This window comes from Pyrus communis, chromosome 13 (assembly GCF_963583255.1).
Source record: "Pyrus communis chromosome 13, drPyrComm1.1, whole genome shotgun sequence".
Taxonomy (NCBI): domain Eukaryota; kingdom Viridiplantae; phylum Streptophyta; class Magnoliopsida; order Rosales; family Rosaceae; genus Pyrus; species Pyrus communis.
The window spans coordinates 23,115,846-23,130,223 of record NC_084815.1 but is presented as its reverse complement, the minus strand read 5'-3'; the positions used below and the strand labels follow the sequence as shown (position 1 = coordinate 23,130,223).

The following is a 14,378-nucleotide window of genomic DNA, read 5'->3' as shown; positions in this document are numbered from 1 at the left end:
GGCATGTCTAATTAGTATTATGATCCTACTTAGATGCTTTAGCCTCTAGAGGAACAATTTAAAGAAGATATTTTCCACACTTTCGAGAAGTTGAAAACATATTTTGAGAAAAAAATAATATTAGAGAAACCATTTATTTAAATCATATAACGTGATTATTGATGATGATTTGAATTGACATGTTAATTTCTTTATGATGACACTATCATTTTTTTCATTTTTGGGTCAAGTGTATTGATGATGATTTGAATTGACATGTTAATTTCTTTATGATGACACTATCATTTTTTTCATTTTTGGGTCAAGTGTCACATCTCGACCCAGGCCCCCACCACATCCCGGGCCTGCTCTACCACCGTAATACGATATTGTCCGCTTTGGGCCCCAACTACGCTTTCACGGTTTTGTTTTTGGGAACTCACACGAAAACTTCCCAGTGGGTCACCCATTATGAGAGTGCTCTCGCGCGCTACTCGCTTAACTTCGGAGTTCCCATGGAACTCGAAGCCAGTGAGCTCCTAAAAGACCACATGCTAGGTAAGAATGAGAATATATATATATATATATATATATATATATAAGGATCACTTCCCTGGACGATGTGGGATCTAACATCAAGTATCTATTAAAACTTAATGACAATGGTGACTTGACTTTTTAGAGAGCTTCAGATGTACACGTTGCTAGTAATCGCTGGTTAGTTATACGTCGGTAGCGCCTGTCAAACTATGTAATATTTTTATTCTCCAAAAAAAAAAAAAAAAAAAAAAAAAAGCTATGTAATATTTATTGCACCGAAAAATCAGTGCCAAACATAGAGGTCCCAGTTTACTGACGTGGCAATTCACCATTGGTTGCATGTAAAAGATGTCTGACATGTCTACCACCATCATATGATTTACCAGCCGCATTAGTCAAACTTAGAACGTACCTAGTGGCACACTAACTTAAAATTTGTTCTTAACCACTAAACCATCTTGTAGTGGTTCTTCATTTGTAAGTGAGAGATTTTAAGTTCAATTCTTCTCAAAGGCGAAATTGAACCACATTATTACTAACATGTTGTGAGCTTAAGCCAACCTCCTATCTCTTAATATAAATAATATCGTTTGTTTCAAAACAAAAAAATAAAACATAACGGCATGTCTAATTAGTATTATGATCCTACTTAGATGATTTAGCCTCTAGAGGAACAATTTCAAGAAGATATTTTCCAAGTCACTTTCGAGAAGTTGAAAACATATTTTGCGAAAAAAATAATATTAAAGAGACAATTTATTTAAATCATATAACGTGATTATTGATGATGATTTGAATTGACATGTTAATTTCTTTATGATGACACTATCATTTTTTTCATTTTTGGGTCAAGTGTCACATCTCGACCCAGGCCCCACCACATCCCGGCCCTGCTCTACCACCGTAATACGATATTGTCCGCTTTGGGCCCCAACTACGCTTTCACGGTTTTGTTTCTGGGAACTCACACGAGAACTTCCCAGTGGGTCACCCATTATGAGAGTGCTCTCGAGCGCTACTCGCTTAACTTCGGAGTTCCCATGGAACTCGAAGCTAGTGAGCTCCTAAAAGACCTCATGCTAGGTAGGGATGAGAATATACGTATAAGGATCACTTCCCTGGACGATGTGAGATCTAACATCAAGTATCTATTAAAACTTAATGACAACGGTGACTTGACTTTTTAGAGAGCTTCAGATGTACACGTCGCTAGTAATCGCTGGTTAGTTATACGTCGGTAGCGCCTGTCAAACTATGTAATATTTTTATTCTCCAAAAAAAAAAAAAAAAAAAAAAAAAAAACTATGTAATATTTATTGCACCGAAAAATCAGCGCCACACATAGAGGTCCCAGTTTACTGACGTGGCAATCCAGAATCTACACAACCAGACAAATCCTCTACAAAAACAGACAACGTGGCATTATGTCATCCCCTCCCATTTCCAAACCCAAAACAAAATTCAAGCCAAACCTCCCCCTCCCTAAATCAGTCAAAATCCAAAAAATCCAACTCATTATCCACAAAAAATCTCAGCCCTCCATTTCCCCAATCCAACGGCCACTTCCCCCACTCATATCCCAAACCATATCCCCCAAATACATAAAAATAAGAAATTAAATCACACTCTTGCCACTCTCACCCTCCTCTCCACCTCCTCTGCTTCAGCTGCTCCGACCAAGAAAATGGCCTCCATCGCCCTGAAATCCTTCATCGGCCTCCGCCAAACCGCCACGGAGAAAACCCATTTCACAATGCAAGCAAAACCCGTTTCTCCGAAACCCTCAAACCACCGAACCCTCCAAGTCAAAGCCGCCAAGACCAGCCCAAAAGTCACCGGTCGAAACCTCCGCGTCGCCGTCATAGGAGGCGGACCCGCCGGCGGCGCGGCCGCAGAAACTCTAGCCAAGGGCGGCGTCGAGACGTTCCTCATCGAGCGGAAGATGGACAACTGCAAGCCCTGCGGCGGGGCCATCCCGCTCTGCATGGTGGGCGAGTTCGACCTCCCGCTGGACATCATTGACCGCCGCGTCACGAAGATGAAGATGATATCGCCGTCGAACGTGGCGGTGGACATCGGGCAGACCCTGAAGCCGCACGAGTACATTGGGATGGTGAGGCGGGAGGTGCTGGACCAGTACCTGAGGAACAGGGCGAGTGAGAACGGCGCGACGGTGATAAATGGGTTGTTTTTGAAGATGGATAAGCCGGGAGATGGGGAGGCGCCGTACGTCCTGCATTACACGGAGTACGACGGGAAGGCCGGCGGCGCCGGCGTGAAGAAGACGATGGAGGTTGATGCGGTGATTGGAGCTGATGGGGCAAATTCCAGAGTGGCCAAGAGCATTGATGCTGGTGATTATGAGTATGCTATTGCCTTCCAGGTAATTAATATGTACTTGCTTTGTTTCTCTTTTTAGGAAATTGCGATATTCTAAACTACTCTAATCTCGAATTCGGTTGAAGGGGAACTAAAACTAGTGCAATGGGCCTGACAAACTGATCTAACTCACATCTGCGTTGAAAATTGCTACTTAATTATTTGCAGTCAATTGTTGTGCTTTGTGTTTGAAATCTCGATCAATTTGCAGAATTTGGTGTTTTGTCAATGGACTAGGCTCAGTGCATGTGATTTGAAGTTGTTAATTAACATTATGTCAGTAATTTTGATGAACAGTAAGAGAATTATGAATGAATTACTCGAAATCGAGATATAATTTTCAGGTATGCATTGGTCATCAGTCGTGAAAATGTGGCTACCATAGAAAATTTTGTGCTAATAACACGCGAACCGCTTTAAAACCTGAAATTTTCTCGAATTTTATGACCGTGCTCTTGTGTATGTTGTTATATGATTACCAAATTCAAAGTTTATGGAGTAACATTAGATGTTGATTTGGTTCAATGTTTGGTTCGTTCTTATTAAATTCTTGGTTTCGGCCTTTTCAGGAGAGAATCAAAATCCCCGATGACAAGATGGTGTACTATGAAAACCTCGCTGAGATGTATGTCGGCGATGATGTCTCGCCAGACTTTTACGGGTGGGTGTTCCCGAAATGTGACCATGTAGCAGTTGGTACCGGCACTGTGACTCACAAAGGAGACATCAAGAAATTCCAACTAGCAACAAGAAACAGAGCCAATGACAAGATTCTAGGCGGCAAAATTCTCCGGGTGGAGGCACATCCAATTCCAGAACACCCCCGGCCACGAAGGTTGGCAGGCAGAGTAGCACTCGTTGGTGATGCAGCTGGGTATGTAACAAAGTGTTCTGGTGAAGGCATATACTTTGCGGCAAAGAGTGGCAGGATGTGTGCCGAGGCAATAGTTGAGGGTTCGGAGAATGGGAAGAGGATGGTGAATGAGGCGGACTTGAGGACGTACTTGGAGAAGTGGGACAAGACCTATTGGCCTACTTACAAGGTGTTGGATGTGTTGCAGAAGGTGTTCTATCGATCGAACCCCGCGAGGGAAGCGTTCGTGGAGATGTGTGCGGATGAGTACGTGCAGAAGATGACGTTCGATAGCTACTTGTACAAGAGGGTGGTGCCGGGGAATCCGTGGGAGGATTTGAAGTTGGCTGTGAATACCATTGGGAGCTTGGTTAGGGCTAATGCACTTAGGAGGGAGATGGAGAAAATTAATGTATGAAAGGAGGAAGCCTTGTTGGTTGTGTAATTTTATGTTATTTTTTGTATTTTTTTTTTCCTTATGTAATGAGGAATAAACTCTTTGAATCCAACAGATTTGAGTGGGAATTCCATATTTGTGTAATAAGGTACAATATCAGTGTTAACTTAAAAGGCCTTGTTCTGATTTACCCTTTGAACTTTCAATTTAGTTATGAGCCCGTCTAGTATTTTAAAACGTGCTAATTCGGCAGGTCTATAACAAAATTATGAAATGACCATGCCAACCGGAAGGAGGTCATGAGTTCTAGGGCAAGGGCGGAGCTAGGCTCCCATGGGCTATAGCCTAGTGCAATTCTTGGAAAAATTAGAAATTACTATTGAGATTTAGCCTATATAAATTTCTAGGTCTGCCCTTGTTTTAGGGTTGTTGCCGAATTTTTCCTTTAAAATATCACAGTGACAGTATCTCAAATTAATAATACATTGTCAAGTGTTGAGCGTTTCACATGTAGAAATATGTTAATGATGCCACTTAGTACTACAGTCTAGTGGTATTCATCTTCACTTATGAGCGAGAGTCTTAGGTTCGATTCTCGCCAGAGGCGAGTTTGAATCACATTATTGTTAGTCCATTGGGAGGCTAGGACCACCCTCTTCCCCTTAATGTAGATTATATCATTTGTTTTTAAAAAAAATGTTAATAATTTGAGTTATTGCCAAAGTGACGTTTTCGAGTATAACTGATCCTTCCTCTTATCACAAAGAGCGCATTTTTTTTTAAGTAAAATAAGGGGGTGGATCACCCCAAAAACTAGCTCAAAGAGTTATTACATATAATTCATGTCCTAGAGATTTCCATCATATCATCAAATAATTGAGTTCCAATTCAATCAGGAGGATTCTCAAAATAATGGTACTCAAGATCCATATTATAATTCCAATCGGCAATATCATCTGTCACCATGTTCTTTTCTCGATAAATATGCACTAACTCGCATTCAGCTATATGTGTCATAAGTTGTCTACACTGATCAATGATGTTGGCAAGAAGATGAAAGCTGGTATTGATCATATTAATGATTAAATTCACCACAATAGTAGAATCCATCTCCACACATAATCTTGAAATACTTTTGTCAAGTGCATTCAATCCAAAATATAGCCCCCCAAAATTTAACATCAACTACATGAGCTTTGCCCAAGTTGATAGAGAACCCTCCAAGCCAATCATCGATGTTGTCTCTAAGAACTCCTCTTGCACCTATAGGTGAATGCCAAGCCAGAGACACTTGCATCTTAGGAACATTAGAACATACACACTTAGAGGCATCACACCATCATTTGCAGCCTTAAACATGATAATTTGGGAGATTGCGGTATTGTGAAGTTGTCTTCTAAAAGTTGTTTGTTCCTCCATTTCCATACGTACTTGGTTGAGTATTTCCCATTTTATTCTAATAATCGCATCCGTTGGAAGGAATCAGAGATTAACGGCAGGATGAAGCGAACAAAATAGGGGAGATTCGATGTGCACTGGCCCATTGTATGGTCAAACACACATAAAAAATTTTAAAAAAGTGTTTGGAACGTGGATTCATCCGAGGCCCATTGGCGGAGCTTCTCACGAACTCAATAAGCCAAAATCCCCAAAAGGTCCAAAAACCCACTCTCTCCCTCTGTCTCTCTCTCGCTCCTCTTATATTCTCTCTCTAAATCCCTCCCTTTGCCATTTCACGTCTCCGTAGCTCTCTGGTCGTTGGACTTGGCGTTCATCTTCCACAAGGTATGAACTTTTCAACTCTATTTCTGAAGATTTAATGTTTTTTTTTTTTTGTTTATTTCGTACGCCCAAGGATCTACGAGCAATAGTTTCAGATCTAATGGGTTTTTTTCGAGTTTTCCCAGCTGTGTGGTTCTTCACTTCTTTTGCTTCTGAATTGAACAATGGATTGAAATCTTTTTTTTATTTTATTGTTTAGACATAACCCATAATTTATTTTTTCATTTGGTGAATTGGGTTGCAGTTCAACGGAATTCAGATGTCAAATTTTTATGCTTTTTATGTGTTTTGAATTCGAGTTTTTGAGTTCGATTTGGATTTCTGTGTGCTACAGAGCGTGAGAGATGGCAGCAGCTACCTTTTCCCTCGGAACCAATTGTTCCCTCGGCCACAAAGCGGCGGCGTTTCAGCAGTCAAAGCCTTGTGCTTTGAGGTTCAACTCCCAAAACCCTCTGAAGAGCTCTTTCAATGGGCTCAAGGCAACCCCATCTTTCAATTGTGAAACCGAGACCTCGTTCTCCGGCAAAGAAACCGCGGTGGCTCTTCGAGCTTCTTTTGCTCGAAAAGCCCACAAGGAAGCGCAAGTGGTTCAGTCTCAGTTCCAGCCCCAGGCCTCATATAAAGTAGCTGTTCTTGGAGCTGCCGGTGGGATCGGTCAGCCACTGGCTCTTCTGATCAAGATGTCGCCTTTGGTCTCCTCCCTGCATCTTTACGATATTGCTAATGTCAAGGGTGTTGCTGCTGACTTGAGTCACTGCAACACTCCTTCTGAAGTTATTGATTTCACCGGAGCTGCCGAGTTGCCCAATTCCTTGAAAGGTGTGGATGTGGTGGTCATTCCTGCCGGAGTTCCAAGAAAGCCCGGTATGACCCGCGATGACCTCTTCAACATCAATGCCGGCATTGTGAAGAACTTGATCGAGGCTGTGGCAGATAACTGCCCTGATGCATTCATTCATATTATCAGTAATCCGGTGAACTCCACGGTGCCAATTGCTGCCGAAGTTCTGAAGCAGAAGGGTGTTTATAACCCAAAGAAGCTCTTTGGTGTTTCTACCTTGGATGTTGTGAGGGCGAACACATTTGTTGCTCAGAAGAAGAATCTGAAACTGATTGATGTTGATGTCCCAGTTGTCGGAGGACATGCTGGGATAACTATTCTGCCCCTGCTATCCAAGACAAAACCCTCTGTTAGCCTCACTGACGAAGAAGTTGAACAGCTAACTGTTAGGATCCAAAATGCTGGAACCGAGGTTGTAGAGGCAAAGGCAGGTGCTGGGTCCGCGACATTGTCAATGGCATATGCAGCAGCCAGATTTGTTGAGTCATCTCTGCGTGCACTGGACGGAGATGGGGATGTCTATGAGTGCTCATATGTAGCATCTGATCTGACCGAGCTTCCATTCTTTGCATCAAGGGTTAAGCTTGGAAGGAATGGAATTGAAGCTTTCATACCGTCTGACCTCCAAGGTTTGACAGAATATGAGGTAAAAGCTTTGGAAGCACTCAAGCCAGAACTGAAAGCCAGCATTGAGAAGGGTATTGCTTTTGCCAACAAGCAGACCGTGACTGCTTAGGTCACTATTATCGGAAGCTTCTATTACCTCATTATAATGAATGCTTTACAGATATTTTTGAGCAGATTTAGCAATGCATCAGTACTTTCAGTTTTGTAGAATGAAGTCGGTATCCCTTCAGCGTTCTATGTTGAAGCTATTTTCGGAAGAAATATAGAGTTGCTTCTATTGTTATAGATTGAGGAATATAAGCCTTCTCTTGCGGGCCGAAACTTGTAGTGACAGTTTTGAAATAACTTGGCTTGTCGATCATATGAGTTTTTAGGAAATATCATGTATTTCTATCTTGCGTGTATGGAAGGGCTAGCTTCTGATGCGAAAATAAATTCGAAGAATGTGAATTCATACTTTTCAATTGCAATGCTTGTTTTCCTCTTCTACATGCTTTCTTATGTTCGATATTTGAATCAGTAGAAAATTGTTCACAAATGCAGAAAATTGTTCCCAAATGCTCATCTTCTGTAAATCTTCAGTTTTCCTACCAATAGCCATTGCAGGAGCAGCGTCCCTCTCGGAAATGATGAAACCGGGCGCGGTCTCTGATAATTACCTCTCTGTTGTAAACCCCTGAGAGAGCCATTGCGAAATTGTGGCAATCAACACAAATGCGAAGATTCTTGGACACTCTGATTGGCGTGCCGGGAGTAGTTGACAGGACACCGAAAGCAATAGCCCATTTCTCGCTGTGATAAGAGGGGACGAGCCCCTTGTCTTCTGCTCCCAAGTTGTGCAATTCAGATGTTACATCTGCAACGTAACCAGCAATCTTCAACTGGCTATTAATCTCATCCAGCATTTTGTAGATTTCATCTTTCCGCGGATGTGAAACATCATCCACAACATAATCCCTTGCCTCTTGAGCCTTGAGTTCAATCAAATGGCCTACCACTCGTTCTGCAAGGGAATTATTGCCGTGAATTCTGCAAGCCCTGAGTAAGGTCCTCCATATGTCGGATCTGGTTTGATATTCATCGATTTTAGAAGCTGATAGGCCTGATCAAGTCGACCAGTACGACCCAAAAGATCAACTATGCACCCATAGTGATGGATATTAGGCACTACCCCAAACTCTTTGCTCATACGATCGAAAATCATCATCCCTTCATCAACCAAACCGCTATGGCTGCAAGCACAAAGTCTTAAATTTCAGGTAGACGAGCCATGGGCCCACCCCAACAACACCGATACTGTTCCCACTTGGCCACCTGCTCAATCCATCAGGTGTGGGGTTTTATCACAAAATGTCTCGGTGTTAATTAGAGTGGAGTAATTCTATATAAATTGCTTGTTCTCAAGCCTTCTGGCCGATGTTGGACAGAGGAATTCTAACACAAAGAACCCCAGTAAAAGTCTGATCATCAGGTAAAACACCCATTTTCTGCATCTCTCCAAACGCTTCAATAGCTTCTCTACCATAACCATTCACCGCCAACCCAGAAATCATCGCACTCCACAAAACCACATTCTTATATCGCATTCCCTTAAACACCCCATACGCCTATCCAAACTCCCACACCGTGAATACATCGATACAAGAGAGTTGTACAAATTTGAAGCACCACCATAACCATGTTCTTCGATGTACTTATGAACCCGTTCGCCAAACTCCAACGCGTTCAAGCTGGCACAAGCTTGGAGCACAAGTAAACACGTAACGTCATCAGGCTCACACATATGAACCTCACTCTGCATAATCTCAAATAAACCCAAAGCCACAGTATCTTTCTTCAGCATTTATCAAACACTTTACACGCTTCATCATACTTACCACAAGTCGAATTCAAGCCCATCAATGCGGTGAGCAAAAGACTATCTGATCGATGCCCATCTCTCAAAATCCTAGCATGCAGCTAAATCCCACCCACCAACGACGAAACTCTAATGCAAGACTTGATGACGAAAGCCGACGCCATAGAGTCAGCGAAAAGGCCGCGCCGCCGCAAATATCTGAACAGATAAAATCCCTCCGCCGGCAAGTCGCTCTTGGAGTAAGCTCTTATCATTTTGTTGTAGCGAAAAGCCGTCGGCTTTGGTATTTGGTCGAAGAATTGGCGGGAATATGTGATGCTTTTTGATGGGGAAAGAGCGATGGCGAGGGACAAGAACCGGAAGGAAATGGTGGGTTCCTGTTCCAGAACAAGCGATGTTCGGAGGATGTGGGCGTGGACTTGGTGGAGGTGGGATTTGGTGGTGCATGATTTGATGAGGGACAGCAAACGGGTTGACGAAGATGACACGCCCCGACCCCGATATTCTCAGAATACCAGGATAGGCACGTGCTGGCTTTCGTCACCCTCAGATGTCGGCCAGCACGTGCCTATCCTGGTATTCGGGGAATATCGGGACACGCCCACCCATTCTGGGAATGCTCTCGCGTGAGTTCCCAGAAACAAAACCGTGAGGGCGTGGTCGGGGCCCAAAGCGGACAATATCGTGCTACGGTGGTGGAGCGGGCCCGAGAAGTGATCTGCCCCTGACCGGGATGTGACAGAAGAGGTTTGAAATAGTTGGTGGTACGAGGTTTGAGCTTTGGTTGGGACTGAGAGTGCTGTCATTTTTCACTCTCTCGCTTTTTCTAGCAAAGATGTCAACTTTTTTGAAGTTCAGTGTCAATTTTCAAAGAGAATGGGTGTTGTTTGGAATTTGACACATAGAAAACACTTTTACTCGTAAACATTTTTATTCGCTGCAGCACGAAGGAAGAGCTCCTTGATCTGGGCATATACTTCCGGCTAGAGCTAAATGTTTTTATTAGAAACACGTTAAACTTTTATTATAAACAAGTTAAACATTTTATTGAAAAGCTTTTGCCAAATTCTTGAAAATGCTTCCTCAAGAAGAATTTTTCCTTCAAAAAGTGCTTCTATGACCTTCTTCAAATTATTCTTTCAAACACAATACAAAGTGCCAAGTATAAGTGTTCGTATCACGAATGAGAGGATATTTCGCCTAATCACTTGACCATATGTCATGTTCGACTAACTTTGCAAAAGCATGAGATTACTTGGATGTTAATAACATCTTGCCCACGTTATTATTACCCTTCTGAGAGACCTACACCATGCAAATTTTTTCTCTTGAATAGAACCACATCGGTAGAAAGTTGGAAGTAACTTGTATCACTAATTTCTGATCGTTGATGCTTGTGGACTCTATTGTGAGATCCACACATGTATTTACATTTTATGGTAAAAATGCAATTAGAATTTTCGTATATCATGATGTAAAAATGCCATAATCACATTCAATTTATTGAGGAAAAATTCAAAATTAAATAACTTGTGCCAAAGTGGAATTTTTCTTTTTGTGAAAATTAAGTATTAAAACAGAATATAACATAAATTTGGATTTGGACCAACTGTATTCAATTCAGAGCCCCATTGCTCATGAAGTTAAACACTCATAATATATCACTAAAATTAAAATTGAAAAACATGAAGTCTAATGAGGAAAATTAAAAACAAAAACATGAAAAATAAATTAAAATTAAAAAAGAAAATCCAACTGATTAAAATTTAAAATAGAGTGATGCATGTATTGTTATTCGAGGAAAAAGAGTCAGACAATAGAGACTTGATTTCTTCGTCTTCCTCGTTAGCATCCATCGAACTTGTTGGATACTGAATGTGGCTGCAACTAAAAGATGATTGTGATTTTTCCATAACCTTCGTCCCCATGATCTTCCTCTTCTTGTAATTTGCTTTGAAGCATGCCTGCCTTAGACGCTTCGTATTGTCCTCAAGCTGCATATCAGGCGCTTCCTCCAGCAGCTTCCTCTCCATCTCCAGCAACGCGATCGCGTTTCGAAGCTTCTCTTCGCCCTCCTCTCCTTCCTTTCCTAACTCCTGCATGCATAAAAACGATATAATCGGTACACATTCATTTTTTTCGAATCAGACACGAACACGTACAAATATGTAACGCCTATTAACCTGAATGTTTCGGATTAGGGTTTGAAGGCTGGTCAACTTCCGATGAGGCCAACGACGAATGCCCAACTCTCGACACCTTTTCTTCAGAAGAGTTAGCCCTACGTTGAGTTCCTTGGCAGCCTGAGTGATTGGCATGTAGAAGTACTGGGAAATGGTCTGTCTTGACAACATTTTGGAGGAAGAGAGGGAAGAGCTTGATGATCTATGTCTATTAGAAGAGTGTGGCCTCTCACTAATCGCCTTATCCCTCTCTTCCAGGGAATCGTTCATGTCCGTAATGCCATTTTCATCGTTCTTGCAAGTCAGAAGCAATGGAGGTTGCTGCTGTTGTTGAAATTGCTGATGATGATTGTGATTAATCTCAGTTAACCCACCACATAAATCATTAGAATTAACTCCAAACAACGCGTATCCATTTCCGAAGAAAATTTCATCATCTGCTTAATTTTTTATTCATTAGATTAACTTCAACTGTACATCAAAGACGTCAAAAGTACTAACCATAATACTGAAACACACCTTGCAATACAGTTCGGATTGGTGGAATGTCAAGTGAGGAGTAAATGGGATCAATATTCACACAGCTCTCGATTGAAGGAAGAGGATCAAGAAGTCTATGATCTTGTACTATTGGCAAATCAAATTGCCAATCGCATGCATACCCCCTAATATAATTTAACATCCACAAGAAATTAAAAAAAAAAAAAAAAAACACTTTAAAAATATAACACGATGAAATATGTGTGTGTGTGTGTGTATGCAAAAGTCCATATATAATATTCACACACCGGAAATCATGTACAGAGGGAAATGCAGGTTGATGTGGGAAGAAAAATGGGTCTTCACCAAGATCCTTGACGACGTCGTACTTGGCCAGCCAACCCATTTGATGTGAGAGAGAGAGAGAGAGAGAGAGAGAGGGAGAGAATGTACAGGAGGAGGAAGAAGGGGAAGAGACGAGTAGTGGGTATATATATCGCATGGATAAAAATCCCATGCATGAATATGGAGTGTTTAGGAGTGTTATTCATTCATTGTTCACTGTGCGTGCCTAATTATTACCTAGTGAGAGTTACAAGATGTATTAATGGAGGATATTATCTCCTCCTAAACACATAATTATTTGTTTTAATTGATTATTAGGAGGGCTTCGTAATGATCATTAGCCTACATGAACGTGCGCCGCCACGCCTCCCACCACCTCACCAGTTAATTAATTTGATTATTCTTCCTTTTTCTATTAATTTCTTTCTTGATTTTGCTAATTAACCATACTCTACTCAACTGAAATCATTCTTTTCTTTGTAATTTGTTTGGCTGCAATATAATTACTTAAGGACTTAGAAGTGTGCTGCATGATTGCCACGTGTCATCGATTTTACTTCTGCAGAAGCTACCTACATATTTGCTTGGAGTATTAGTAATCTTGGAACCATAATCTGGGCAGTAGTAGCCGTATCTATATGTTTATGATTATCATTTCCAGTCACGTTTGTTCACCTTTTGGAATTATTACGTCTCTCCTTCGTCATTTGGATCAAATTATTTTTCAAAATCCTAATGATTTTCTGGATCATCACCCTTTCATCTGTACAAGTTGCAGGATATATAAGCACAGTAATAAATAAATAAAAGTATTGTGTATATACAGGTTGAAATTTCCAACAAAGTTCTTATAGAAGTCTCATATTATTTTTCTTCGTCAACGAATATTATATGGCATTAAATTGATTCACCCTATCCATTTTAATTTTGAAAAATAAGATTATGCTCTATAATTTTTGGAGGTTTTTTTGTTCATTTTTCAAATTGTGAAAAATAACTTTGCTCAGATTAATTACACTACATTGTGGATTGGGTTTTAATATGGATGCATGTAACGTAGCAATAATCATGTACAAATTAATGGCTTATTCATTAAATTTATTAGGATAGAAGGGAACTTATGAAGTTATGATTAGTGGGAAGAGAGGGAGATACTATATCATGTAGAATTTATTTTCTGTCATCAGTTAGGAATAGTTTGATTAACAAACGGTATTATCTACTTTAAGGGGAGGGGGTGGGCTTAACCTCACAATGGGCTAACAATAATATGGTTCAAACTCGCATTTACAAGAATCAAATCTAAGACCTCTCAGGTACAAGTAAAGAGGAATACCACTAGACCGAAGTACTAAGTGACCTTGTCATTTTTCTGATTATTGCATATGAGTGGAGGCCAATTAGAACTTAGAAGAGTTAGGCCATCTCCAGTCATGGGTCATAGGCTATATATAGCTTTAAATTTGACAAAACCATTCTCAAACCAAATGGCTAAAAGAATCAGGCTAAGTTCTTTTTTTTCTTTTTTTTTTTGAACAAACAATATTATCTAAACTAAAGTGGAGATGTGTGGTGTAACAACCCGTCCTTAATTTTACGATTTTATTAATTTTAAAAGTGTGAATTGACAAAAATGCCCCTAGAGGCGAGATTGTTGACTTTCGTTGACCGTCCTTTCGCAACGCGTACAAACTACTATTACTGTATTCTCGAAGTACTCGACGCATAGGCGCAAGCTGAATCGAAATCAGAGTTACAGTTAAAATTTTATACGAATTCGAAAGATTATTTATGAAGAAATTACTATTTAATTATTCTATATTACTATATTATTTTAATATTTTCTTATTGGATATTTTTAATTATTTTATTAATATTTCTAGTTGTGGGGCCCACACCATGCTCAAACTCTCTTTCATCTCTCTCCCTTCTTCTTCGGCAAGCACCGAGATGGTGCAACACCGAACTCCACCATCGCCACTCTTCTCCGGTGAGCCTCTCCACCATCACCCCCACGTCGTCCCATCTTTCTTCCCGAGCCCAGAAACTTATACGACCTTCGAACTCGCACTCAAATCGAAGAAACAAGAAATGGAGAACTCCGGTGAGTTCTC

The 14,378-nt window shown here is 40.8% G+C and overlaps 2 protein-coding genes and 1 pseudogene across 2 annotated transcripts; 2 read left to right on the top strand and 1 right to left on the bottom strand.

Moving 5' to 3' along the window:
• Positions 1-2,092: 2,092 nt before the first annotated feature.
• LOC137712552 (geranylgeranyl diphosphate reductase, chloroplastic) lies at positions 2,093-4,338 on the top strand. The gene is made up of 2 exons (XM_068451633.1): positions 2,093-2,902; positions 3,468-4,338. Exons 1-2 carry the CDS (start codon positions 2,204-2,206, stop codon positions 4,167-4,169), a joined length of 1,401 nt encoding a protein of 466 aa, XP_068307734.1. The 5' UTR covers positions 2,093-2,203; the 3' UTR covers positions 4,170-4,338.
• Positions 4,339-5,778: 1,440 nt separating this feature from the next.
• LOC137712724 (malate dehydrogenase, chloroplastic-like) lies at positions 5,779-7,862 on the top strand. The gene is made up of 2 exons (XM_068451869.1): positions 5,779-5,933; positions 6,265-7,862. Exon 2 carries the CDS (start codon positions 6,275-6,277, stop codon positions 7,505-7,507), a length of 1,233 nt encoding a protein of 410 aa, XP_068307970.1. The 5' UTR covers positions 5,779-5,933; positions 6,265-6,274; the 3' UTR covers positions 7,508-7,862.
• A 123-nt stretch (positions 7,863-7,985) lies between these two features.
• Positions 7,986-12,325, bottom strand: LOC137712387 (pentatricopeptide repeat-containing protein At3g47530-like; annotated as a pseudogene).
• Between the last annotated feature and the right edge of the window lie 2,053 nt (positions 12,326-14,378).

What these genes read in the sequence shown, in the direction of transcription:
- LOC137712552 (XM_068451633.1), top strand. Translation starts at nt 2,204, where the DNA reads ATGGCCTCCATCGCCCTGAAATCCTTCATCGGCCTCCGCCAAACCGCC. An exon ending in AGTATGCTATTGCCTTCCAG is followed by an intron (nt 2,903 to 3,467) that starts GTAATTAATATG and finishes CGGCCTTTTCAG; the next exon opens with GAGAGAATCAAAATCCCCGA.
- LOC137712724 (XM_068451869.1), top strand. Translation starts at nt 6,275, where the DNA reads ATGGCAGCAGCTACCTTTTCCCTCGGAACCAATTGTTCCCTCGGCCAC.